The sequence below is a fragment of the Saimiri boliviensis genome, chromosome 14, assembly GCF_048565385.1.
Source record: "Saimiri boliviensis isolate mSaiBol1 chromosome 14, mSaiBol1.pri, whole genome shotgun sequence".
Lineage (NCBI taxonomy): Eukaryota > Metazoa > Chordata > Mammalia > Primates > Cebidae > Saimiri > Saimiri boliviensis.
In genome coordinates this window covers 75,960,676-75,987,840 of record NC_133462.1, presented here as the reverse complement: position 1 = coordinate 75,987,840, position 27,165 = coordinate 75,960,676, and the positions used below count along the sequence as shown (strand labels likewise).

At 41.4% G+C, this 27,165-nt stretch overlaps 1 protein-coding gene across 4 annotated transcripts; it reads left to right on the top strand.

The window, feature by feature from the left end:
- The first annotated feature begins 310 nt into the window (after window positions 1-310).
- LBR (lamin B receptor) lies at window positions 311-26,770 on the top strand. 4 transcript variants are annotated; one of them, XM_010340900.3, is made up of 14 exons: window positions 311-425; window positions 3,997-4,183; window positions 5,754-5,954; window positions 8,224-8,307; window positions 8,555-8,747; window positions 10,108-10,304; window positions 12,906-12,960; window positions 15,860-16,051; window positions 17,061-17,164; window positions 18,090-18,215; window positions 21,638-21,806; window positions 23,492-23,572; window positions 23,674-23,796; window positions 24,846-26,770. In XM_010340900.3, the coding sequence occupies exons 2-14, from the start codon at window positions 4,019-4,021 to the stop codon at window positions 25,004-25,006; spliced, it is 1,851 nt and encodes a 616-aa protein (XP_010339202.3). In that variant the 5' UTR covers window positions 311-425; window positions 3,997-4,018; the 3' UTR covers window positions 25,007-26,770. The 4 variants fall into 4 exon arrangements, with proteins under 4 accessions (XP_010339202.3, XP_010339204.3, XP_010339203.3 ...); XM_010340901.3 differs by lacking the exon at window positions 311-425 and adding an exon at window positions 808-894; XM_010340902.3 differs by lacking the exon at window positions 18,090-18,215.
- Window positions 26,771-27,165: the final 395 nt, after the last annotated feature.

Genomic DNA, 27,165 nt, shown 5'->3' with positions numbered 1-27,165 from the left:
ACTGCAACGAGCGCTGGGAGGGAAAGGGCGGGAGCGCACGGGCTCCGTGGGCTGCGAGGGCGCCTGGACGTCTGAGATAACGCAGCTGGCAAACGTCAGGCTCGGGGTCGCGCCGCGCGCGAACCCGTCAGGTTGGGTTTTCCCGGCTCGCAGGCCTCGCCGGGGGCCGGGGAGGGGCGGACGCGCCATGGCGCGCGACCAATCGACAGCGCCGGGGACGATTCAAAAGGCCGAGGAGCCAATGGAAGCCCCGGGCGGCCCCGTCGGAGGGGAAGGAGGGGCGAAGCGGGGCGGGGCCTGGCAGGCACGCGCCCGGCTTGCGGGACCGCGGGGACGCGAGAGCGCGACCGGGTAGCGTCGCGCGCGGGAACCGCAGCCGACTGTTTTCCCTGAGCCGTCGGTGTTCCAGCCGGAGCTTGGCGCAGGTGAGCGCTTCCACCCCCGCCCGGCTCCGAGCTCCCCGCGGCGCGGCCTCCGAGGGGCAGCCGGGGAAGGAGGCCCAAAGCGGGCGCCGCGAAAGGGCCGGGGCCTGGCGCGGCGGCCTTCCCCTCGCCGCCTCCCCTCCTCACCTCCTTCCCTCCTCGTCAGCTCGCCTCCTCGCTCCCTCGCCTCTCCTGGCCCGGTTGGGCGGTCGGGGAGGCGGCGGACGACGCTAGAGCCGGCCCGAGCCGGGCCCGCTGCGGAAGTAGAGCTGCGGGTTTTAAACTGCGGACGTTTCCCTCCATGTTGGCGGCGCGGCGCGGCTGTGGCTGGGAGGGTTCGTGGGCGCCTTTGTCCCTCCCCGCCGCGGCCCGGCTCCCGGCCCCTCCGAGCGCCCGTCTGACAGATGAGCGGGCGGCCCGGCGGTCCCGCAGTTGGAGGCGGGACGGGGACGGGGCTGCGGCTGCGACCGAGGTGGGCTTAGATTCGCGCTGCTTGCCACTGGCTTTGACGGTGTTGGTCGGCGCAGTTCGGTGACTCCGGGCGTACTGCAGGGCTGCTCGCTCCGGTGCTTTGAATGCTCTCGCTCGGACAGTCTCAACTGGTATTTAGGCGGGTGTGAGTGCTCCTGCTAAAGCGCGGTGCTGCTTTTTCACCTTTTTGAGGATTCAGAAAAATGTTCTAATGACAGCCAGCCTAGCACTTCCAGCAGCTTGGTGCGCCTGGTGAGCACTTGTTTGCGGAGGCCTTTGTTGCAGGCGCTTTCCCCGAGTGATGACCGGGCCCTGCCGGAGTTCGGAGGAAGGCGCGGTAGATACCGTGGCCCGAGCGTGGACACCTGCAGCGCCAGGCGCGGTGCTTGGGCAGAGCCAGGGTAGACCCAGGCCCCCGGGGACCTTGCACAGAAACAACGTGTAGATCTGTAGTTACGCAGTGTAGTAACTGCTCTGTAGGAGAGGATGGAGCTACAGAGAAGAGTAGAGGGATCCTAATTTAGACTAGGCAACAAGTCCCGTATAAGTTTAGTTCCTCAGGGCTGCCTGGGAAGAGGGAGAAGAACGAGCAGGAGGGGAATGATGAGCTGCCCAAGGGTGTTTATAGGGAAGAAGGCGCTTCTGCCTTTACAGCCAGGAAGGGGCCTTTCTGTTGCTTCACCAAGCAAAGGGCGCGGAGCAGGTCCTGGGGTTCCTGTTTGCATTTTGCCTAGTAGGCCTACCGAGGGCTCAGGTGTGAAAAGGAAGCTGTCAAGCTTCATTCGAGCGTCTTGCTCAGTGCCACATTTACATTAATTTGGAGAAGTAAAGGAAAGATAGCTAGAGACCAGTGTAACGCTAATGAGCAGAGAAGAGCAGAGAATTGTCATGTTGATATATAGTAACCTACTGGAGCAGAACTGTGTGAGGATTGCAGTGCCAGTTGACTCTGAAGTTAGCAGGCATCTAGCTTCATAGAGAAAAGCCTCAGGGTCTCCGTGTTTTTTCCTGTTTCTGGGGAATGAGGACATTGTGTTCGGTGAACAGCATTTTTCTTTACAAACACACTTGGCTAAATCGTCTCATAGGAAAAGCCTGTGTGTATCTTGACTCTTGTAGGTGAGGGCATAGTGACATGCACAGATGTTGTGGGCTTTTGTGTGCTGTCCTGGCTATTTCACTCGTGGGTTAGGATGTGATTGCACCGTATCCTCACGTTTGACAATTGTGTGTGGATCTGTTTAAAGTGGGGTGCACATCATGTTACTGGCTTCATCTTTTGGAACATTTGTGTATAAGATAATGGTCTTCTAAGAAGAATGCTGGTTTATTTTTTCAAGCAAATCTTTTTTTTTTTTTAAAATTAAGCTTTAGAGACCTAACATATCCATCGTATGCGTTAATTTGTTTAACCCAAGATATTTAATTGATAACAATCTTTTTGGCACTGGCCCGTGTTTATATTTTACAGACACTGTGTATGTCCTGTGTAATAGTGCACCAGTAAGATGCCAGTAAATAAGTTTTTAAGAACATGCAGAAACTATTCAAGGGTGTGTTAAAACTGCAGGTAGCCCCTGCGTCCTGAAGGGCTTGTGTTTCAAAAGTTTATAAAGAGTTGTTTGCAACTTGAGCGTCTTCCTGTAGGAAGACATAACTGCTTTCTTTAAACCCTGGCTGATCAGTGTAGGAGAGCTAGTACTAGTAAGAGTGGTTTGATTTTGGGGGGTCTAGGGAGGAGGAGGTGGCTCAAGACAAGTGAGAAGGAGGGCACATTTCCTTCCTCTTTCTTTGTACATGGAGGCTCTGAGCTAAATGTTGAAACAGGCAAAGTTGGATGTTGTCACCTTCCCTTTTTGTGCCCCTCCTCATGCAGAGGTGTCCTCTGCCTCCCCCATTTCTGAATGCCCCTCAGGTGACTCAGCCAGGCCTGACTTCATCCTGAAAACTTGTGGGCTCCTCCCCACTACTCCAAGCCCAAACTCATTCATTACCCCAGTGATGCCATCTCAGGTAGGTGTAGGGAAGAAAGCTGGCTCTCTTACTTACTGTGTTAATTGACTGACATCCTCTAATCACCAGATAAGTATTTGTGTTTTCTTTTATCTACCAACCTAGCTGCCATCTATGTAAACTAGTAGAGCTTGTTAACTTTTTTCCTCAGGGGATTAGCAGTGAAAAAGTGCAGTGCTTAGGAAAGGTCCCCCGCCATTCCCCACCCCCCCAACCCTCCCACTACTCCCCTGGGGTAGGTAATTCAACTTTCTCCTTAATTCCAGAGTCTTCAAGGTTCCTAAATGTTGCTTTTATTACATCATCAGCACTTAACAGGAGCCAGTGAGGGATGTACTTTAATATGCATGGACAATACATCAGGAAGTACTTAGTTGGTTAAATGAAGGTGATTTGGGGGAGAGCTCACATCTGTCCTACTGTCTGCCTCTTGGACTTGGCCCCAGCTAGTTCATGTGGTACTGGGGAAGGTCGGCAGCTCTGGTTTTGTTGTGTGGAAATGTGAATCTGCTGGTGAGCGGACGGAGCAGCATTGCTATCTGGCAGCTGAAAGCACCCAGCTATCAATTGATACTTCAAAAAGGGTGGCAAACAGGTCTCACATAAGTGGCAGTTCTTGCGGATTGCTTGTGGATTCTTGGAGGGTTGTGGAGCTGTGTGGGCCATGTTTTGAATCAGGAAAAGAATGTTATAATTGGGGGTAGATGTCTGCTGTAGGCTTGAGAAAGATGAGCTTGGATGAAGGCAAGGTATACCCTGGCTTAGGTGGGTGGTTGACAGAGTTACTTGGTATGCATTTGTACTTCAGCTGTAAGAGTTGAAAGCTTAGTGAAATAACCCCCAAATTTGCTGTTCATTATAGACTTGGAATTATTTTTCTACCTGTTGGTGGGTTATAGTCATGTCAATTGTACATCTTTGATTTTTCCAGTCTTTATAAAGTCTCTCTTGATTCCACATGAGATCTAATGCAGCCTTTCTGGCCCCAAAATCCTGACCATTCAGTTCTGGAAAGTTGTATTTTAGTGATCAGCCTGTGGAAAAAGACGTACATAAATGTGTATATATTGACTCATTTTTTTCTTTAAAGCTATTCAGGCTAATTTTAGAAAATGCCAAGTAGGAAATTTGCTGATGGTGAAGTGGTAAGAGGCCGATGGCCTGGGAGTTCTCTGTATTATGAAGTAGAAATTCTGAGCCACGACAGCACCTCCCAGCTTTACACTGTAAAGTATAAAGATGGAACAGAACTTGAATTGAAAGAGAATGATATTAAGGTAAGTTCCTTTGGTTTATCAGAGTATGTTTATAGTAAGCGGAAAATAACTATGGTTTCTAAGCTCAGGATAGTCAGTTCAGCTGTGTTTGGAGGTAGAGGGTTGAGCTCTTTCTTGCTTTGGGTTACATAGTGTTTTTGGCTCTGGGAATGTATGAATGAGGCATAGTGCCTTGTTCCCAAGAAGCTCACACTTACTGGGAAAGACAGACATTTGCATCTGTTGGTCCCCTGGGCTTACTACATTCTGTGCCTGGAGTTTGCTGTGGGTGGTATTGAGTATATCAAGAGTAGAGAAGAGCACTGGGCTTCAGGGGAGGCTTTCAGAGGGAGTGACACCTGAGCCAACTGCTGAGAACAAACAGGAAAAACTCAGTTGATGATGGGGCTGCTTCTGCAGAGAGGGCAGTATGCCAAAGTCTGGGGCTGGAGCACACAGTCAGCCAAGTGCTGGAAGCAGGTGGTGGGTGAGGGCTAAGCTGGAGGGGCTTTTATATTCCATGCCCAAGGATTTGGGCTTCATCCTGAACACCAAGGATTTAATCAGAAGAGTGACATTAATTAGATTTGCATCTAGCCCAGGGCTTTTTAACCTGTCTGGTGAGGGCCTGGGTTTTAAGATATCTGATCCATAGTATACAAACATTTATGTAAAATACCATAAAAATAAATCACTAGAAAAATAAAGACATAAAAATAAAAGTCTCACAGTTTTACTGTCAGATTCGATAGACATGAGATTTCTTTGTCAAAATGCTGTTAACATTTCCGTACACCTATTTCTCAATTTTGGTACTTGCACAGATTAGTAGCAAGCATTTCTAGGACCCATAGCCTAGGATGATGCTTTGAGTGCTCTAGACCAGGAATAAAGCCATAGTAAATATTTTAGGCTTTATGGGAGCAGCTCCAGGCAGTTTGGAAGGGAGTAGACATAGCAGTGTTCCAGTAAAACTAATGGACACTGAAATTTGAATTTTGGATAATTTTCACACCAGGAAATATTATTTTATTTGTAATCATTTAAGAATGTAAAAGCCATTTTTAGCAGGAAGGCCACACAAAAATTGGGGTGGGGGACTTGGCCTGGGGCATAATTTGTCTACATCCCTAGAAGCAACGTAAGGAGATTTGGAGTAGGCATGGACACAGTGAAACAGTTCCCAGTCATCCAAGCTCATGTTTTATTTTCAAGATCTGCTTATGTGTTTTGTTCAATGAAACTGTGGTACTATTTTTTTTTTTTTTGTCTGTGTGCTAATTTCTTTTGTCTTACTGTCTCAGTTTTAATCAGTGTTAATTAGTACAGCCAATTGGTTTAGACACATTGATTTCATGGAAATAGCTTCAAAGAACAGGAGTGGAAAGGCTCTGTCTGTCTCATGCAAGATGGATCATTGTGAAAGCATTTTCTGTTGGCTTCATCTGATCCATTCTCAGATCCTGACTTCCTGTGATGACTTTAGGGTTAACGGTAGCAGTTCCTGCCTTTGTTACCCTCTTCTAGTTTGGGTCTGTCTGTATGTGTTATGATTTGTGGTAAAGCTCTTTGCTTTCTTCCTCCTTTCTAGCCTTTAACTTCCTTTAGGCAAAGGAAAGGTGGCTCAACTTCCAGTTCCCCTTCCAGACGCCGAGGGAGTCGATCAAGGTCACGCTCCCGATCCCCTGGTCGACTACCTAAAGGTGCCCGCCGATCTGCTTCTGCTTCCCACCAGGCTGACATTAAGGAAACAAGGAGGGAAGTGGAAGTTAAATTGACTCCGCTGGTTCTGGTACTTGTGTTTATCCTTATACAGCCTTTGTCTTCCCCTTTATGTATGTATTTACTCAATTTACTTGCAGTTAATAATATTAAAATGCCAGTGAAACATCAAATCTAAGGTGAGGACTTCCAGAAATTTCATCAAAAACAAATGTTTGGAATAGAAAGTTTTGAATGTCAATGGAAAAGAATGTCCTTCAGTTACCAGAAATGCTATTTAATATTATTTTATTTTATTTTTTAAGATGAAATTTTGCTCTTGTTGCCCAGGCTGGAGTGCAGTGATGCAATCTTGGCTCACCGCAACCTCTGCCTACTGGGTTCAAGCAGTTCTCCTGCCTCAGTCGCCTGAGTAGCTGGGATTACAGGCATGTGCCACCACGCCCAGCTAATTTTGTATTTTTAGTAGAGACGAGGTTTCTCCATGTTGGGCAGGCTGGTCTTGAACTCCTGACCTCAGGTGATCCACCCGCCTCGGCCTCGCAAAGTGCTGGGATTACAGGCGTGAGCCACTGTGCCCGGCAATATTTTAGTTTTTAAAAAAGCAGTGTTGACATTTGAAATAGATGTAGCTTGTAGGTTGAACTAAGTTTTTACAGTGTATGAAAGTTCCTACATGTATGAAATAAGAGAAACCTGTATTATAGACACATTCTTACTCTTAGCATCATTATACTTGATCACTTTACCTATTCAAAGATGATTTTAATGGAATCATCTTACACTTTGAAGGTGTAAGCTTTGAAATATCAGGATGCATGGAGCCTGTAGATCTTATACAAAGAGTATTTTAGATAGTATTCTGAAGAAAAGGTATTTTAAGTAATAATTAGAGTAAAAGTCATCTTCTATTTATTCACTTAACCTCTTTTCTGGATAGAATGTACGCAGACTTTTAATCTTTGAAAACTAGATTATATACATACTGTTCTGTAGTCAGCTTTAAGAGATTTTAAATATTTGGGATAAGCTTTCAGGGCATATTTTTCTATATAATTTTTGTTGTTTTCTATAGTATGGATATATGATAAATTATATATATGTAACTTAATCATCAGAGTCAGCTTACTCATTGATAGACACTTAATGTTTTTCTTCTATATTTTCACTATTACAAACAAGTATTTTTAAATAATATTATTTCCTTCGGTTAGATTCTGACAAGTGGAACTGCTAGGTCTGCTATATGGTGCAGATTTGAGGCTTTTAGTACATAATGCCAGATTGCATCAAGAAAGTTTATAGTAGTATCAGTGTATGAATGTCTAGTTTCTCATTCTGAGTAATAATTTTTTTTTTTTTTTTTTTGCCAATGTGGTTGTCAAACATTTTCAACTTATTGTTCTAACTTACACTTTGAGTTTGAACATTTTAACTATTAGTGGCTCTCTTTACCAGCCAGGGACTCAGGGAACAGATACTGTATGATACTTATTTTTTCATTTTTAATATTTAGAGACTGCTATATTTTTACAGTGTAATCTTATAGTCCTAGTGTCACAAGAATAACCACAGACTCGCTTTGCTTCTACTAGCAAAGCCTTGAGCATACTGCATATTGCATAAGTACCCACTATTTCTTAATTTTCCATTATTGGCTATTTTGGGGCAGTGATGTCTTTTGTTTTTTATCTAGTTAATGAACTAATTTACCAATTTTTATTTTCTATGCCTTTTATAGCAAATATCCATAGTCTGTCAATGAAATTATAACATTTACTTTAATTACGTGAAAGATGAAAGTTTTTTTTGGTTTGTTTTTGAGGTGGAGTTTCTTTCTTGTTGCCCAGGCTGGAGTGCAATAGTGTGATCTCCGTGCACTGCAACCACTATCTCCAGGTTCAAGCGATTCTCCTGCCTCAGCCTCCCAAGTAGCTGGAATTACTGGCACCTGCCACCACACCCAGCTAATTTTTTTGTATTTTTAGTAGAGACAGGGTTTCACCATGTTGCCCAGGCTGGTCTTTAACTCTTGACCTCAGGTGATCTGCCCCCCGCTCGGCCTCCCAGAGTGCTGGGATTACAGGCGTGAGCCACCATGCCTGGCCAGATGAAAGATTTTATGTAGAAATCTACATTATGAGATACAGTATTTCCGAGACTGGGAAATTCTAGTCAAGTTTTATTCTTTTGCATTTTTAACAAAACAAGGCATAAATTCTTAGAAATTAAGGCTGTGAAAAATCTGTTTTATTGCTTGATTTCAAAATAATTTTTACTATCATGTTTCTTTTTAATAAGTTACAGTTCTTTTGATTAAATGTTCATATTCAATTTAGAAGCCATTTGGAAATAGCATCAGCAGATATAATGGGGATCCCGAGCACATTGAGAGGAATGACGTACCCCATAAAAATACCCAGGTGGGAAAGTGTTCACTTTCATGTGGGTTTTTTTTTTTTTAAAGTGACTCTCCCTCAAGAAATACATTGAAAATTATCGTATTTTATAACCTGTTCTAAAATTCTGTTCTTAAATTTTAAGACAACATAATTTCACAAATTTATTCTTATTAGTATACAGCTCTGTTGAGATGCTGAAATAGTTAATGAAATAGCATTAGTGGTAATTGCTTACTATAGATATTTAATTTTAAAATTTTTCATTTAGGAAAAATTCAATTTGTCACAAGAAAGCAGTTACATAGCTACACAGTATAGCCCTCGTCCAAGAAGAGAACAGATCAGATTAAAAGAAATGGATTCTAAGGAAGAAAAATTTGTTACAAAAGAACTGGCAGTGAGAAGAACCTTTGAAGTGACCCCTATCCGAGCAAAGGACTTGGAGTTTGGAGGAGTACCTGGTAGGTCTCAGAGCTGGGCCCCGAGAGAGCAGGTGGGGTGGGCTAGTGGAGGTTGCCACAAGGTGAATTGGAAAGGCCTCTCTGAAGATATCTGAGGCAGGCAAGGTAATGAGCCTGGTGGGAACCAGTGGAAGAGCCTTCCAGAGAAGGAACAGAAGGTACAAAGGCCTGAGGTGGGAGCTTTTTGGGGGATTATGGAGTAGAAAGGATACCACTGTTGCTGTGTTGAAAACTTAGCAGTCTCTTCAGAGGTTTTGAGCAGAGAAGTACAAAGAAGTGATAAAGGAAGGTCAGTCTCGGAGTTGTGCGTAGCATGGATGGTTACCTGTCAGGGCCAGGGAGCTCTGCTAATAATCACACATGAGGTGGCAGGCCTAGCAGTGGGAGTCGGCTGCATGCATAAATTAGGATCCCTACCTGCTAGACAGGTTGGTTGGTTGTGAGGGTCAAAGATCTGAAGTGTGCAGAGCCTTGGATTTATTAAGTGGGTGGAACTGATGACATTTTATGAGCTAGTAAAAGAAAAGATTTCTTGTCTAAATGGCTCAAAATCCTGCATGGCTTAATTGCTTTGTATTTTATTAGTTCTAACCTTTGGCTAGCTGGTCTGTTACAAAGGCTGTCCAGCATCACTGAAAATCTGTGCATATTACATGAGTGTGACACTATTTTAATTGTTGGAAACTTAGGAATATAAAGTTTTTTGTTTGGATTAGGCTGATAATTTTTAGGTGTTCTGCTCTTCACTTTGCTGGAGTTTGTACACTTTTGCTTCTCAGTGGTTGGAGGTCAAATGTTTTAGAGCTTGGTTTCTGAGGTGGATGTATTCAGTTTTGGACCTCTGTTTTTTTACTACTTTGATGTCCATGGTTGCCCGGCCACCAGAGGTGACAGGTAGAGATGGGAATTTTTTTTTTTTTTTTTTTTTTTTTGAGACGGAGTTTTGCTCTTGTTACCCAGGTTGGAGTGCAATGACGCGATCTCGGCTCACCGCAACCTCCGCCTCCTGGGTTCAGGCAATTCTCCTGCCTCAGCCTCCTGAGTAGCTGGGATTACAGGCACGAGCCACCATGCCCAGCTAATTTTTTGTATTTTTAGTAGAGACGAGGTTTCACCATGTTGACCAGTATGGTCTCGATTTCTCGACCTCGTGATCCACCCGCCTCGGCCTCCCAAAGTGCTGGGATTACAAGCTTGAGCCACCGCGCCCGACCGAGATGGGAATTTTTGATGGTACATTAGAAATTGGTTTCAGACAGCTAGCCATATATGAGTTCTGACCTTTAAAAAGCTAGCATGATTCCTTAAAAAATATACCAGATTGAAATTTGAGCCTCAACTGTTCATGAATCGTTTGCAGGTGTGTTTCTCATCATGTTTGGCCTGCCTGTGTTCCTCTTCCTGTTGCTGTTGATGTGTAAACAAAAAGATCCCAGTCTTCTGAATTTCCCTCCTCCTCTGCCAGCTTTATATGAGTTATGGGAAACCAGAGTATTTGGGGTCTACCTCCTGTGGTTTCTGATTCAAGCCCTGTTCTACCTACTGCCAATTGGAAAGGTATGTTTATGGTAGTTCTGTTTTGTTTTAATAAGATGAGGTCTCGCTGTATTGCTCAGGCAGGTCTCCACCTTCTGGGCTCAAATGATCCTCTTGCCGCAGCCTCCTGAGTCGCTGGGACCACAGGCATGTGCCATGCTGCCCAGCCTTAACAGTAGTTTAAAGATTAGAGGCTGTTGTTGGTTATAATTCCCGAAAGTTACTTCGTGAAGCCATTATACTTGTGCTGTCTGTATAGCATTTGCTTATTAAGAGGAACTTAAAAAAAAATCTGAGATTTCTTGTGTAACTTTTCAAACCAAATGTTAAAAGAATAGGCTATTTTGCAAAGTAGCCTGACTCTCAGTGGTAGTTGCTGTGAAAAAAAAATTCACCCTCAGTACGTGTCATTTCAGATGCAGCATTTTGAATGATTAATTGATAGGCTACTGGGCTCAATGGACTTTAGTCTATATCTTTTAAAAAAATATGAAAAGTTTCTAATTTTCGTCTCTTCCAGAAGCTAGTTGTCAAGAACATTGTATGTTGTTTTCAGATTCCTGCAATATCTTAAAAATTTTGATAAGCTCTCCATTGCTGGCTAAGAGTAGTTTTTTCTTCTTTCAGTAGAATCCTTTACTTGGATATATTTAAAGAAACATGAGATTCCCTAAGTAATAATTTATTTAAAGATCTTATTCTTAGGGCTTTGCAAGTTTGCCAACTGTCTGTAAACCAAAGGATCAGTTTTACTAGGAGTGGTGAATGCCGGTAATAGGAGCGTAGAGCTGCAGGCCTGATACTGCGGCGTGAGACCATAACTAGTGGCTCTAGCAAGGATTTTTGTGATAAAGACCTTCAGTCATTTTTATGGTAAGCCTCTACAGTTAAATTCAGATTCGTTTAGGGTAAGGTGATTCCAGAGTATTAAGGAAAGCAGTTTTGATGTTTAAAGTCGTACATGTATATACTCACAGACTAAAGTGACTAAAAGCATATACATGTAAATATATATTAATATTATACAGTCATCCCTTGATATCCTTGGGGAGTGTTTCCAGGACCTCCTGTAGGTACCAAAATCTGGGGATGCTCAAGTCCCTGGTATGAAATAGTGTAGTATTTGCATATAACCTGTGTACATACTCCTTGTATACTTTGTTACCTCTGGGTTACTTATAATACCTAATACAATGTAAGTCTCATGTTAAACTGTATTACTTACGGAATAATGACAAGAAAAGTCTGTACATGTTCAGCACAGATGCAGGTTTTTCCCAAATATTTTGGATCTGTGGTTGGTTGAATCCATGGATGTGGATCCCACAGATACGGAGGACTGACTGTATATTTGGATCTATATATTCACAGATTAAAGCCCAACACAGCATTTACTAGACACCTTTGATAGATGAGGATCATCTGAAATTAGCATGTGGGATTTTGCTAATCCTGTGATCTCAAACAGCTTTCACATTTCTCCTGGGAGAAGAGGAATGCTAGCTAATGAAATCTGTAGCTAATGATAGGATAAAGTAGTTTAGCCTAGAACAAATATACTAGTTTATATTTTACACTTTGAAATGAATTGCTGCATTTCTCAATAGTTGCTTTGTGGGGTAAAATGTGGCTGCATTGGGCAAGCAGGCATTTTACTCAGCCAGTTCAGTTGGGCACCATACCTGTGGGTATCCCTGTGCTGAATGTGGTGGGTGATGCTGTATGAAGAGAAGAGATGGTTCTGATCCATGATGTGTGCTCACAGTCACTCTCTTTTTTTTTTTCTTGAGACAGAGTCTTGCTCTGTCGCCCAAGCTGGAGTACAGTGGCAGGATCTGCAGTCTTCTCCTGGGCTGAAGTCATCTTGCCACCTCAGCCTCCAGAGTAGCTGGGACTATAGGCGCATGCCACCAGGCTCGGCTAGTTTTTGTATTTTGAATTTTTGTAGAGAGGGGGTTCCACCGTGTTGCCCAGGCCGGTCTCCAACTCCTGGACTCAAGTGATCCTCCCACCTTGCCCTCTCAAAGTGGTGGGATTACAGGCATGAGTCACCGCACCTGGCCTCTCACAGTCTCTTATGCAGATAAAAGAGTCACATGAAATGGTTAAATAACTGGATGGGCAAAATATGTATAAATAGCAGAGGAAGTAAGCACATGAGTACATGTGATCAAATAGCACTTGGGCCATAGAGCCCATTTGAAAAGGACCTCACAAATGGAAGACAGTGGAATCATACTGTTCTTTTGTTAGCAGTGGGCAGCCATTGGTAGATGTTTGAGCTAGGGATCCACTAGATATAAAGGTATTTAAGCACATTTAGTCTTGAGGTGGTACATGGGAGTGTTGGGAGCGTGGCTGTTGCAGTTGCTTGGTCCTACCCTAGGAAGTCATTACTGGATTTGTATAAATTCCTGAAGGTGGAATTGCTTCATCAAAGGGCTTGCCATTAAGGTTTTTGAAACGTTACTAAATTTCCTTATTACAAGATGCTTTCCTTCTTAGGCATGTTGAAAATTAAGTACTATTAGGGGAAGTGTGTGTGTGTGTGTGTGTGTGTGTGTGTGTGTGTGTATGATGGTGATGTGCTTTGTAAATTTGTAAATTTTTTTTTCTTTTAAGGTTGTAGAAGGAACGCCTCTTATTGATGGAAGAAGACTCAAGTATAGATTAAATGGTGATTTTCTTTTTTTAAGACTCAAATTGATGATTTGATAGCTTAAACTTCTAAGTGTTGCACTCTTTGTTAAAGCTGATTAGACCAGAGCAGTAAGTAGTAAATTATCTCTTAGTATTCAGAAGGGCAACTGTTTTTATCTATAGATAACATGTATAAATTATGCCATGTAAAGTAACATAGCCTCTTGGTCACTCTTGTCCACTCTCCAGTTTTACTTTCTTAATAGTATTCATCACTGTTAGAAATCATTGCACTTGTCTTGGATTTTATCACCCCGAGGTGTTACACGGATGCAGGCATCCAGGCTACTCCGCTGTGTGAGCTGCTCCTGTCCTTGCTCATGTCCTCTGGGCTGTCCCTTGAGTATTCGTCACACACTTTTCCTGAGCCTTTGCCTGGAAAACTTACCCCCAAATGTCTGACACTTGCATCTTCACCTCTGTCTCATCTCTGCTGAGAGAAGTCTTCAGGTCCCTTCCTTTCCCCTGCTCTTTTTTATTTTTCTGTCTGATATTTGTGCCTCCCAATATCAGTGTATTTGTTTCTTCATTTGGGTCTCTCCACTAGAACGTAACTTCGTGGGCTAGACTTGGCTGTGTTCATTGTGATGCCCTTCATGACTGGCAAATGGGCATAGAGTGGGTGCTTATTCATATGTGACTGCTGGATAGATGAGTTGTGGGCTAGCTGGGCCGCTCAAGAAGTGGGTAGACCTTGCCTCCTCTGGGTCCAGCACCTCTCACTATAAGAGTGTGTGCTGAGTGCATCAGTCTAGCTTTGCCATCTGAAGATTTTGGCAAAGTACAGATCTATTTGGTAGTCATTTTTGAATGATTTTCCATTTGACTAGACGCAGTAGAGTGTTTTACTTTTCTTGAGAATTACGTTATATATTTTAATGCTTGAACTTTTTATCCTTTCAGTCTTTCATTTTCTAACTTTGGATACTTTGTTTAGAGACTTATCCAGCATCTACTCTGTCTGCAATCACTCTGCTGGGTTCCAAAAGGGAAGCGAAAGATAATTTAAACACCTTCTGCCTTTTAGTGCCGGTCACGTGATGAGGCATCTCACCTAGCTCCAGTGCCTAACCCCCTGGTGGGTGCTTAATATTTGTTGTTGGTACTGTCAGACTTTTTTTTGCTTTTACCAAATTCTTTGCTGATGGAGCAAGTTTTAGAACCTTTGGCACTCTCTCCCCCTCTGGTGGTTCACTTTACCACACTGGTGAAGGTGAGTCTGGGGCGAGGTGGGTTGTTGACTTTGCTGTCTTGTCCTTTTGATTTCAGTGTTTTGGGTGTTTCTCTGTAGGCACCAATTCTTTTCCTTTCCTTTCCCTTTCCCTTCTTTTCTCTTTTCTTTTTTTTTTTTTTTTTTTTTTTTTGAGACAGAGTTTTACTCTTGTTGCCCCGGCTGGAGTGCCTCAGCCTATTGGGATTATAGGCATGAGCCACTACACCTGACTAATTTTTGTATTTTAGTAGAGACAGGGTTTCTCCATGTTGGTCAGGCTGGTCTTGAACTCTTGACCGCTTCCCTCGGCCTCCCAAAAGGCTGGGATTACAGCTGTGAGCCACCTCGCCTTGCTACACTGATTCTTTTCTCAGTAGTCTCGTGTTATAGTTGCACTTCGCTCTGAGGGGTGTGGTACGTTCAGAGACTGAGTACAGTACTTGCACATGGAGCTCTTGGAGCCAGTGGGGGAGTGGCTGGCCAAGTTGCTTGATCCTTTTTAAAAATTTCCTCATCTAATTACTCTGGTTCAAGTATTGAGATTTTGCTTCATGAGATTTTACCATTATTAACTAAGGGGATTCCTAAGACATTTTGGATGATTCTTTTTAATCCACATAGGCTAGAGAGCAAAAGACTCGTTTATCTAAGCATTCTTTTAAAAAAAAATATCCATTTTATGAAAGGTAAATGATTATTTTTAAAAATCAAAATTTAAAATGAAAAGTTACTGTTTGCAGTATTTGTGGAAAATGTGGATCAGATAGTAGATTTGAGACAACTATTTTACTTTATGAAAGATTTGGTTTTAGAATTCTTATATAAATAACAGCTACCTCTTTTTTGCGTTTGACCACTTATCCAGATGTGATTTGACAACTTTTTAGGAGCACAGCTCTTTCAGGCACTCAGCTCCCTTGAAAGCAAAACTATTTCTTTAGCCAAAAGAAAAAATTGGATCGTCCAATGAGCCTCTCTGTGGCAGCAGGACTAGTCTGGAGCGAGAGTTCTGTGGAGCCTCACAGGGTGGGCGCTTTTTAACTTGGCATTGCACGTGAATATCCCTACTTGCTGTCCCTGCCCCACAGTACTCAAAGTTCCCTGCCTGGCCTCTGGCATTTGTGTTGTGGCCTCTTCTCTGCGGGGGTGGCATCTTAAGATCTCTGTTCTGGATGATAGAGTATTACTAGAATCTTTTGAAATCATTATTAACAAGTTGTTTCAAGTAGAAATATTTATAATAATATAACTATCAATCTGGCTCACTGCCTGACCCTTGGTGGGTACATAATACCCTCCCCTTAGGTAACGTGTGTTTGGTCTAGCTCTGTTAATAGCCATTTGACTTTGTGTCTGAGAGTTTGGACTGGGAATTTTCAGATTGTACTTCTTGTCAGTTTTCCCTTAATTAAAAGCAGATAAAGACCATGTGAACTGACAAAGAATCAATATATTAAACTATTTGGAAAGTTCTATAAGAGATAATGGTATATATATTGAAGATTACACCTTACTACATGGCTTATTTGCATATTTGTGTGTATTTAGTCTGCATAATGAAATTAAGGCTTTAAAAATGAACATTGCATTGTTTCATAGCGGTGTTAAGTCCTGTGAGCCTTGGGTTAACATTAATTTTCCCTTCCCTTTTTTTTTTTTAAAGGATTCTATGCTTTTATCCTGACATCTGCAGTCATCGGAACATGTCTCTTCCAGGGCGTAGAGTTTCATTATGTGTACAGACATTTTCTTCAGTTCGCACTTGCGGCCACTGTGTTCTGTGTGGTCTTGAGTGTGTATCTCTACACGCGCTCTTTCAAAGCGCCCCGGAAAGACCTGTCGCCTGCCAGCTCTGGTGAGCAGTAATAAATCGCGTGTTGGACAAATGCGTCCCAGAGCTCTCCAGCAAGCATTTCCAGATTTGAATAGATGGCTTTTTTTCTTAGTTCATTTTATGGGAAATGAGATATAAGAAAAAATGAAAGGATGAAGAAAAAAGTTAAAGAGAAATGAATTTAAAGGAAGAAAATGTTTTTGTTTTTCGTTTGCACTTTAATTCATTTCTTTTTTTGCAGTTGCTTGATGACAGTAGGACGTTTAGTAAACTTAAAGGCATTTTGACTTATGACAAATATTATTTCTTTGTCCAAAGTAGTAAACGCTCTTTAAAAAACAAAACAACAGAGGTTACTGGCCAGGCGAGGTGGTTCATGCCTGTAATCTCAGCATTCTGAGAGGCTGAGGCGGGTGGCTCACCTGAGGTCAGGAGTTCAAGACCAGCCTGCCAATGTGACAAAACCCTGTCTCTACTAAAAATACAAAAATCAACTGGGTGTGGTGCTGCACACCTGTAATCCCAGCTACCCGGGAGGCTGAGGCGGGAGAATTGCTTGAATGCGGGAGGTGGAGGTTGCAGTGAGCTGAGGTTGCACCAGTGCACTTCAGCCTGGGTGACAGAGCGAGGTTCCCTCTAAAAAAACAAAACAAAAGAAATGAGAGGTTACAAATTGGTTGATTCTGACCTAAAGTCTTTAAATGTAAAAATATGTCACCTATCTAAAAAAAATTTGTGAGTGTAAAGTCCTTTGGTTGGGGTGGGGGGGCTCTGGATTTTGGTTAACTTTTAAAGAAACCTGGGAGATCTGGGGCCCTGGCTCCCCAAAGGCTGTAGCAACTGCCCTTTCAGTTGGGCTGGCATCTCCTGGCTCCCTTAGTCTGTGCTGTCTTGTCTACCTCACCACCAGAGCTCTGCTCAGGATCCTGCAGGCAGCTGAACTGTGAGCCCAGATAGTGTGCAGCAGTGCCATTTTAAGGCCTTCTGACTGGGTTTGGAACACTTTGGGTAAACGCTTCTCCTTTTTCAGGAAATGCTCTCTATGATTTCTTCATTGGCCGTGAATTAAACCCTCGAATTGGTACTTTTGATCTCAAATACTTTTGTGAATTGCGCCCCGGATTGATTGGATGGGTATGTCATTTTTTTCTTTCAAAATTTCAATTCAATAGGTCTAATTAATTGCTAGAAGGAAATGTAGACCATTTAAAAATAAGCATTGGGTGGTATATTTTTAGGGATAATCATGGCTTTCCATAAATCTATCAAAATATTTTCTTATTGTAAATATTTTCCAGAGGTTTAAGATGCCGCATGACAGTTTATAACAAATAACGTTTCTTTGCTTTATTTTTATTATATCAGCTTATATTTATGTAGGAAAGTGATAGTGTGGATGAATTCATGTAAGAAAAAATGCATTTTCCTCCTTTTTAAAGCCTTATTTTCACCTAGTTTTTGGCTTGGAGTTGCAGATACAGAGCAAAGAGTTTCCTTCTAACCTTCACCCTAGTTGTCACAGTGTTACCTTCAGAGGAAACCATTAGTGTAATGATGAAGAACAGGAGGTCAACATAGCGATACCATTAGTCACCAAGTCCACAGGCCTCAGTAGAGTTCACTAGTTTTTCTGCTGTTGTCCTTTTTCTGTTCCAGGAACCTCGACAGAACTCCATGATGCATTTAGCTGTTATTTCTTCTTCATCTTCTCTAGTCTGTAATCGTTGTTTAGGCTTTCCTTGTCTCTCATGACCTTGATACGTTTGGGAAAGTACTGGTTGGTTATTTTGTAAGAGTGTCTCTTAGTTTGGGTCATTCCAGTGTTCTCTTTGATCGGGGTGAAGTTATGCACTGTGACAGGAACACAGAAATGATAGCGTCGTTCTCGGTGCGTTGGGCCCAGGGACCCATGGTGCTGAGATGTCTTATTACTGGTGGCGGGTAGGTGTTAAGGTGGTGTCTGCCAGGTGTCTCAGCTGTGAAGCTCACTCTTGCCTTTGTAGTGCTAAGGTCTCTGGGGAGGTGCTTTGAGGCTATATACTTTCCCCTTTTGTTTCAGGTGGTTATTAACTTGGTGATGCTTTTGGCTGAAATGAAAATACAGAGCCGCGCTGTTCCATCCTTGGCCATGATTTTGGTTAACAGTTTCCAGCTTCTCTATGTGGTGGATGCTCTCTGGAACGAGGTAATTAATTTTAAGAGCCAAAGCCTTGTCAGATGGCTTTGAGTGGGTGAGTGACCTGTCAGAGCCTCAGCTTCTTGAACACAAAGTGAGGGGAGCACAGCCTACCTCTGAGGCTGCTTGTGAAGAGGACATGAGGGCGGCCATGCAAAGCGCTGAGCTGATGAGGGAGCACTGACAGGTGGGAAGCTTCTAGGCATTTTGGAGTGCTTTGGTGTGTTTATCAGCTGCTCTTGTGTTTAATATTAAATATTTAAGATTGGTGGATCTTGGTTTTGTTTTTTTGTTTTTGTGGGTGGTGTTAATTATGGTATCACATGAAAATGGATGGATTATTACCAAATTAGAGTGGTGTTTCTTGGATTGTCAAGAGTCACCTAGTTTTTAAATAATGAGGGAGATGTTTTATTGTTAGTATTTTAAAATACAAAGACTAGCTCTAATCAGATGAATGCAAAATCAGAAAATCAAGATGCATTGAGGAAACTAGTTGAAATAAGGCTAAGTTTCCATCTTCTTTTTTCATATATTGATTAGTCTTTCTGCTAGTTGAAGACTGGTAAATGTTTCTTTTCTCTGTCTCAACCAGCACATTCCTTTTAAAAATTATTTCTTCTTCAGGCTTATTTTACAAGTATTTTGTCATATTTACTGTTATCTTTGTAATCATTTCCAATTCCTTTCCATGTTAAAAAAAAGTTTTGGCAGCTGTACATCATAATGTTCTAAAACAAGTTTTTATGACAGTCTGTTGAGACAATCTGCTGACATTTCAAGAGAAGACCTCTTTACTTTGAGTCTGGGACATTTAAAAATATTGTATTATTTGGCCATCAGTACTGTATACCTCCCCCACCTCTGCCAGCTAGTCTTAATTTTAGCCTTCTATGCAAAATCACAGAATATTTAGTTGGAACAACTTTGAAAGTTTGATATTGGTGTTTCAGTGATCTTCCTGTTATTTAGGAAGATTAGGATCACTTTGAGGTAAGCCTCAATTGCAAGTGTTAGTGCTTTCCCCTAATTACAGGTTCCTGTTGTGCTCCTACCACTTCATAGACCCTGGCTCTGAGCTTGGGAAGCTATGAAGGTAGTGATAGCACTTCACACTGAAGTTCTTTAAAAATTCCAGCTTGACCTAAAATTAAACATATTTTTGAAATTAAAAAACAGCTCTTTTGTAAATGCACTTACTGTTACCAGTGTAGATTTGTTTGCTGTTACAGAATGAATCGCTGAAAGAGCATATAGATTACAGTTTGCAAATCAAATGATATTTTACCATTTTGATCACCTCAGAGGCCTCTTTAAACCTTCCTTTCCAGTAGCTTTCCATTGCAGTGATCATTTCTTCTGGTTTCTTCCATTAATAGCTTTCTGCCATGTTGTGGTTGTCACTTTTTAATTGGCTTAGAAGTTCATATTTTGTATAGATTGAGCCAAACACTGACTTCTGTTAAAACTTTTTGCATCCTAAGGCAAAACTCTTAAGGCAATATTACCATAGCCCCAGGGGAAGAGAACTAGAGTTAAGAAATTGTTTTCTGTCTATTCTCAATGTCTCAGCCAGATTATAATAAAGTTTTGAGGAAGGGTTGGATTTTATGATTTATTTAGCATTCTGGCATGTCACTGGGCAATTAGCAGATGCTTAATAACTTTTTTGTTAGGTCACTTGATAGAAATCCCTCCGTATTAAAAAATGGGCTCTACCTTAAGAAAACTGAGACTACCAGTTTAAATATGTATGACCCTTCCTCTGAGCCCATCCTTCGAAAGCCTTAGGGCTCAGGAGCTGGTGGGGCTGAGGTCTTCCCCTGACCTGGCACTGGGTGTTTATCCTTTGCCCTCTCACTGCCACTTACTGCACCTGCTTTTATTTTCTTCCACCTTTTTGTGGAAAAATTTATCCTCTTTTGGACTAGGAATCAGGTCACAGGCCTTGAGAATTTATATGTAAGAGTAAGACTCTCGGGAACAGAAGTTGACCACTTGTTTTCACTTACATGTGAAAGCTAAAAAAAAAAGTTGATGTCATAGAAGTAAAAAGTAGAACAGAGGATATGGGAGGGTGGGAAGGGAGGGATAGGGAGAGGTTTGTTAAAGGATACAGAATTACCGCTAGATAGGAGGAGTAAGTTCCAATTTCTAGTATTCTGTACCACTGCAGGATGACTACAGTTAACAGTGATATATAGTTTCAAATAGCTAGAGGGATATTGAATATTCCCAACATAAAGAAATAATGTGTTTGAGATGATGGATGTGCTAATTACCTTGATTAAATTACTATATATTACATGTATTGCAACGTCACTGTGTACCTGTAAATATGTACAATTATCACATGTTGTTGTTTTTTTTAAAGAGAATAAAGAACTCTGCTAACTAAAGAATATAAGTCTAAGGAGCTAGATTTTGTGAGATTGATGCTTTTGTTCCATTATGACATCTATTTTTTCTGTTCTATGGCCTATTTGCTTTCTAGAAAAAAAAATGCTCTTTGGAGGTACTACTCTTTTTCTTTAACCTAGAACTTTAATTCTTCTACAGAGCTTATACTAGCTAATTTTTCTGTATTAGTGATATGCACTGAGGTAGTTTAGAGATTCCCTCAGGCCAGACCTTCAGAGTTTTGACCTTGGCAGTGTCTCCGTATTCTGGAGTCTGGCCTAAAAGTATCCACGTCCAGAGGTAATCTGGCTCATGCTAACCAAATCACCAGGGAGTAATGCACTTTTATTAATTTACATGAGAAGTGAAGCTGTCAGTTCACCGTGTTGCCAGGCAGCTTAATTTCTTCTGTGGAAAATCTATGTGAAAAGCCAGCTTATGATCAGAAATTAGATTGGTGCATGTGGAATTGAAACAAAAAGAGTTGGTGATCTTTCCATTCCTTCAGCAAACATATTTTGAACACTTCTCTCCATGGTGGGCACTGTGCTAGGTACTGGGGTGGCAAAGGTGAAAACACATGGTCTCTGTCTTTTAGAGGCTTTTAGTGTATTGGAGAATGAGAGGACAAGTACAGTAACCCAACTGCTATAGCTTACTGGTGGATGGTGACATCTGAGAAGTGCCCAGGTCTGAGTGGCAGGTCAGGAGGGCAGCACAGGGTGCAGGGCCTATGTGGAGGTTGGAGGAGGAGTTACCAGAAGAGGGGAGGGCCTGGGCATGGGGGCATGGGAAACACTAGAGATCTGTTATCTCAGGAGCACAAGCGAGAGGCTGATGTGATAGGAGGATGTGATGGCAGAAAGACCCAGCAGGCCAGGGGAACCAGAGCTCTCTCCTTTTTAAAAAAAAAAAATGTTGGTACAGACCCACCCATAGCACTTTACACATTTGCCTTTAAACTAGTACTTTACTTGAATACTTTAAACATAGAAGCTCTTTCTTCCTTTCCACTTTCTCTATCCTTATAGGAAGCAGTATTGACAACCATGGACATCATCCACGATGGATTTGGATTCATGCTGGCTTTTGGAGACTTAGTGTGGGTTCCATTTATTTACAGCTTCCAAGCCTTTTACTTAGTCAGTCATCCAAATGAAGTATCTTGGCCAATGGCTTCTCTAATGATTGTTCTGAAACGTGAGTATTAATTTCGGTCTCAGTTTAATTTATTAAATATTATGTACTGAGTCTTTTATGCTTTGATGTCTACATACTTGTAACATGCCATCTTGAGTGGTCAGCATTAGCTCAATTTGAAGTAATTTGTGATGAATAATAAGTCTGCATTTTGCAAAGAGAATGGATGGTTCACACTTGGCTCATGGTTCCGGAGGCCAGGAAATCAAAGAGCATGGTGCTGGAATCTGGCAAGGGCCTCCTGTTGCAGCATTCCATGGTGGAAGGTGGAAGGACGAGAGAGGAGGGAGGGAGGGCAAGAGGGGCTGAACGTGCTTTTATAAGAAACCCATTCAAGATACTGAGCCCACTCCTCTATTAGTGACATTAATCTGTCCATGAGGGCAGAACCCTCATGACCTAATTATCTCTTAAAGGTGCTACCTCTCAACACTGTTGCTTTGAGAATTAAGTTTGTAACATATAAACTTTGGAGGACACATTCAAATCAAAGCAGGAAGTAAAGTTATTTCTTTTTCTTTTTTTTTTTTTTTTTTTGAGACAGAGTCTTGCTCTCTTGCCTAGGATAGAGTGCAATGGCGTGATCTCTGCTCATCTCTGCCTCGTGGGTTCAAGTGATTCTTCTATCTCAGCCTTCTGAGTAGTTGAGATTACAGGCACCAGCCACCACACCCAGCATATTTTTTGTATTTTTAGTAGAGACGGGGTTTCACCATGTCGGCCAGGCTGGTCTTGAACTCCTGACCTTGGGATCTGCCTGCCTTGGCCTCCCAAAGTGCTGGGATTACAGGTGTGAGCCATCACGCCCAACATAATATCTGTCTCTCTCTTTTTTTTTTTTTTTTTGAGATGGAGTTTCGCTCTTGTTGCCCAGGCTGGAGTGCAATGGTGCAATGTTGGCTTACTGCAACCTCCGTCTCCTGGGTTCAAGTGATTTTCTTGCCTCAGCCTGTTGAGTAGCTGGGATTATAGGCATGTGCCACCATGCCCAGCTAATTTTGTGGTTTTAGAAGAGACAGGGTTTCTCCATGTTGGTCAAGCTGGTCTCAAACTCCTGATCTCAGGTGATCCCCGCCTGACTCAGCCTCCCAAAGTGCTGGGATTAACAGGTGTGAGCCACCATGCTTATTTTTTACTAGTTTATTGATAATCGACTATATAATAGTTATATATCAGTGATACATTGATTTTTGACATTTTGAAATTTGAATAATAGAAACTTGTGGACTCACAGTGGGATTCAGCATGTATTTAAAGTGCAGGATGTTCTGGTGCTGATTCTAACCTAGCATTTGATTTTATCTAAGTTGTCTTAGATTTTCTCTCTTTCTTGGATGGATATAACTATATTTTGCCTTCAGAGTGTTCCTTAGGTAGATGATGAAAGTAGTCTGATAGATTTTGGAAGGATTACCATCGTTTTACATAGTGGCATTTAGAGTTTCTGAGTTTTTCTTAAGAATCAAGCCAGGTGTGGTGGCTCATGCCTGTAATCCCAACACTTTGGGAGGCTGAGGCAGGAGGATCTCTTGAGCCTAGGAGTCTGCTTTGGAAATTTTCTCAGAGCATAGAAATCATTTTTTAAGTGAAATTACAGATGCTATTATATTACTAGATTATATATAGATTATATATATTAGATTATAACTAAGTTATTAACATGGGAAAATATTTTTAAATTGCAGTTTGTGGTTATGTAATCTTCCGAGGTGCAAATTCTCAGAAAAATGCATTCCGGAAAAATCCCAGTGACCCAAAGCTTTCACGTAAGTATTGATTTCTATTTACATATATATATTACAGGAAGATTTTTATGCTGCTTTTTATCTTGACATCATTAAAATATACTTTTATTATTTTTATATAGATTTAAAAACCATTCATACTTCAACGGGAAAAAATCTTCTAGTTTCTGGATGGTGGGGCTTTGTTCGCCACCCCAATTACTTGGGTGATCTCATCATGGCCCTGGCATGGTCCCTCCCATGTGGTAAGCATTTCAGAAGAGTGTTCGACCCTTTCAGCCACCTGAAAGGTGTGTGTGTCCTTTGTGTGGGACAGTGTGGGCAAGGTGGGTATGAGTCTTTGGTTGCCCTTTTCTGCTGTGAGGTTGGTCTCTGTAGAAGCTCCTCTTGCTTTTGAGGGTAATTAGTAATTCACAGGGCCTGAAGGAAGCCTAAAAGCAAAATTTTAAGTTTTAAACTGTGCCTGATAGCTTTTTTCTAAGTAGAATATATAGAAATTAATTCAGCTGCTTAATTCATGACTCATTGCACACAGATTGGGAAAAACTTTGGTTCTTAAGAAGGGAAAGAGATTCTGTTTTTCTTTGTGCGTGTCTGGCCTCGTGGGTAGCATGGGGAGCAGGGGAGTAGGGGGAACATGGGGAACTATGGGAGCTGGGGGAGCAGGGTGTGTGTGGGGGGCAGGGGGAGCTGGGGGAGCTGAGGGAGGAGGGGTAGCAGGGGGAGCTGGGGGAACAAGGGGATCTGAGGGAGGAGGAGAAGCTGGGAGAGCTGGGGGAGCTATGGGAGCTGGGGAAGCAGGAGTATAGGGGAAGCAGGAGTATGGGGGAGCAGGGGAAGCTTTGGGAGCTGAGGGAGCTGGGGGAGCTGGAGAAGCAGAGGGATTCGGGAAAGCTGGGGGAGCTATGGGGGTGGGGGGAACTGGCTTGTGCCTGCTACTTCCTGTGTGCAGTGGCCCGGTGGCCCTTGGCAGTTTTACTTCTTCACTGGGGAAAGAAGGGTGAGAAATGGAGACATTTGCATAATGTCTCCATTTACACTAACTATGAGGACAGATGTTTTGATTGTGATGGATTGTTAGAATGGATTCATCACTCTTTGAGTAGCTTCTAATTTAGATAAGACCTGTCACTTGCCAGTGGGATTTTATAGACTGATTTAATTATTTTCCTTATTATTAGAGAAAATGAAGTAACCTTGTGGTTCATTTTTAGAGAATTTGGGGGAAAGCAGGAAAAAATATGTTGTAGTGATAATAAAAATATGTAATACTGTGTACTGGGATTATCCACAGGTTTTAATCACATTCTGCCTTATTTCTACGTGGTTTATTTCACCATGTTGCTTGTCCACCGAGAAGCTCGTGACGAGTACCAGTGTAAGAAGAAATACGGTGTGGCTTGGGAAAAGTACTGTCAGCGTGTGCCCTACCGTATATTTCCATATATCTACTAATGCTCTTCTGGCACATCTACAAAATGCTCCTGCAATTCTGGCTGCCATTTGCAAAAACAAGGAAAAATATCCAAAACTTTCTTTTGTTGCACTGACAGGATCTGTAAATTTTTTTTTTTCTTTTTGAGTCAGGACTATAGAGCCAAGTAGTCTTTTAATATAGCTGTTTACTCTTATTAAATTATAATTAACACAGGAAAAATACAAGTAAGGATGTGAGATTTTGCATTTTTATGGGAAATTTTCAGTCCTTAGAAATCTGAAAACAGTCTTAATATAAATATACTATGAAGAATACTATTAATGTTTATGGTTTTTGATTACTTTTCAAATTTTGATTTTTTTTTTTTTGCCCGTTGGTTTTTCTTAAAACACTGTTACATTTAAAGTACATTTATGTTTTATTCAGTAAGAGAATAGAATCTTTTCTTTAAGTCATTTACTAGTTATATCATTTGAAAGCAAAAAGAAGGGCCTATATTAAATGCTGAAAGTGAAGAGTGATGAGATTAGCAGACACTGTTAAAGGGAGACCATTTGTAGCAGTTGGCTTGACCTCAACTTCTAAAACTATTTGAAAATGTAAATACATAGCTTAGTTTTATGTAATATATCAGATTTTTCTGTATAGTATTTTGAATGTGAGATGATTGTCAGGACTGTCTTTTTAACAAAACATTTTCAGTATTTTAAATAAAGTTTTGTAAAGTGATGTGAATTAAAAATTTTGAAAATTAGAATTCATTTACTATCGTATAGAAGATACTGTTAAAACATAGGAAGGGTATTTTTTGATCCAAAGTTAGTGAATTTGGCTTTGCTACCTCAATTGCAGGTGTTTGTTTGCCTTTATAAACTGTTGCAAATAGAAAAAAAAAATAGAATAAATATATATATTTTGAGTAACATCAGTATTTAAACATTTTTACACAGATTGGTGTTTGAAAATTTGCCATTCCAGGCTAATATTTTTATATATTTTTGACTTTTTAAAAGTTCATCAGTTTTTGCTACTGTTAAGCTCACACAGTTTATACTGTATTTTTAATATATTCTTTATATTTACAAAACTTTACTCCCTGTAAAGGAGGGCTATCTAAAAACAACTTAAGGGGTTAAAGTCGTTTCTTTTAGTTTAACAGATGTGTATAAGGTAGCTTTAGCAATTACATTCTAGTGAAGTTGATAAGAGTTTCATTTTTAATTGTCCTGTAATAGAACAGTAGCAAATTCACTAAAGGTTTGTGTTCAAAGTTAAATTGTTCTCAGTACTTTAAATATAGCAGAATGTGATAAATAGAGTGTGTATGTTTGGGTTTTAATGATACATTTTATATATGAGCCATTTAGATATGCAGTGTTCTTTCTACACTGCATTTAAAGTGTATGTAACTTAGCTTATGTTAATGCAATCATGAAGTTGGTTTGCTCTAGCATCTTGTAGTCTTTAAGCATTCTTTTAGTGAAATTGTCATTGTTGTATCAGTGCTGATGTGTGCAAACAGTTTTTAAATTTTGCTTTTCTCCTGGCATCAGAAAGCGGTTCCCAGCATTTTCTGTACTAGATTACACCAAGGAAGCTTTTGGGGAGGGAGGAAGGACATTAAATTCTCTCTCTGGTAATGAAAAGAGCCCATCACTAATGCAGTGCTGCAATTTCTGGATGTCAGCTACAATTTGTTTTAAATTTTGTTTTTGACATGTTTATTTGGCAAATTTTATAATGAAGTTTTAAGTTGGAAATAAAATGTAGCAACATTTTGATCACTTTGGAGCTTTTTTGCCCCCCTTTTTTCCTTGAAACTCTGGGATTTTTGGGACCAAGACAGGAGCCCTGAGATTCCCACCCCCACCTAGCCTCCTCTTTTCCTAGGATCATCTGTTTTGGGACCCCTGGACACCTGCTGTTTATTTCAAGACTCTCAGAATGTTGGAGCTCAAAGAGGTTAGTTGGGAGTTTTAACTTCCAGAAAATGGTCATGTATTTAGTGTTTGCTGTTTGAGAAAATACAGAAATGCTAAAACTATTGTAGATTCAGTCATACTTTCAAATGAATTTGTATGAATCACAGAAGCATCTGTGCATTTGAAAGAAAGCCCATGTATGAGAGACATCTCTGTGCCTGCTGACCATGCTTTAGTGCTCATTTGAATTTCCA

Bases quoted from the DNA above. Each gene is read 5' to 3' on its own strand.
- LBR (XM_010340900.3), top strand. From the start codon at position 4,019: ATGCCAAGTAGGAAATTTGCTGATGGTGAAGTGGTAAGAGGCCGATGG. The intron at 10,305-12,905 runs GTATGTTTATGG...TTTTCTTTTAAG, and splicing joins ACCTACTGCCAATTGGAAAG to GTTGTAGAAGGAACGCCTCT. The intron at 23,797-24,845 runs GTAAGCATTTCA...GATTATCCACAG, and splicing joins GGCATGGTCCCTCCCATGTG to GTTTTAATCACATTCTGCCT.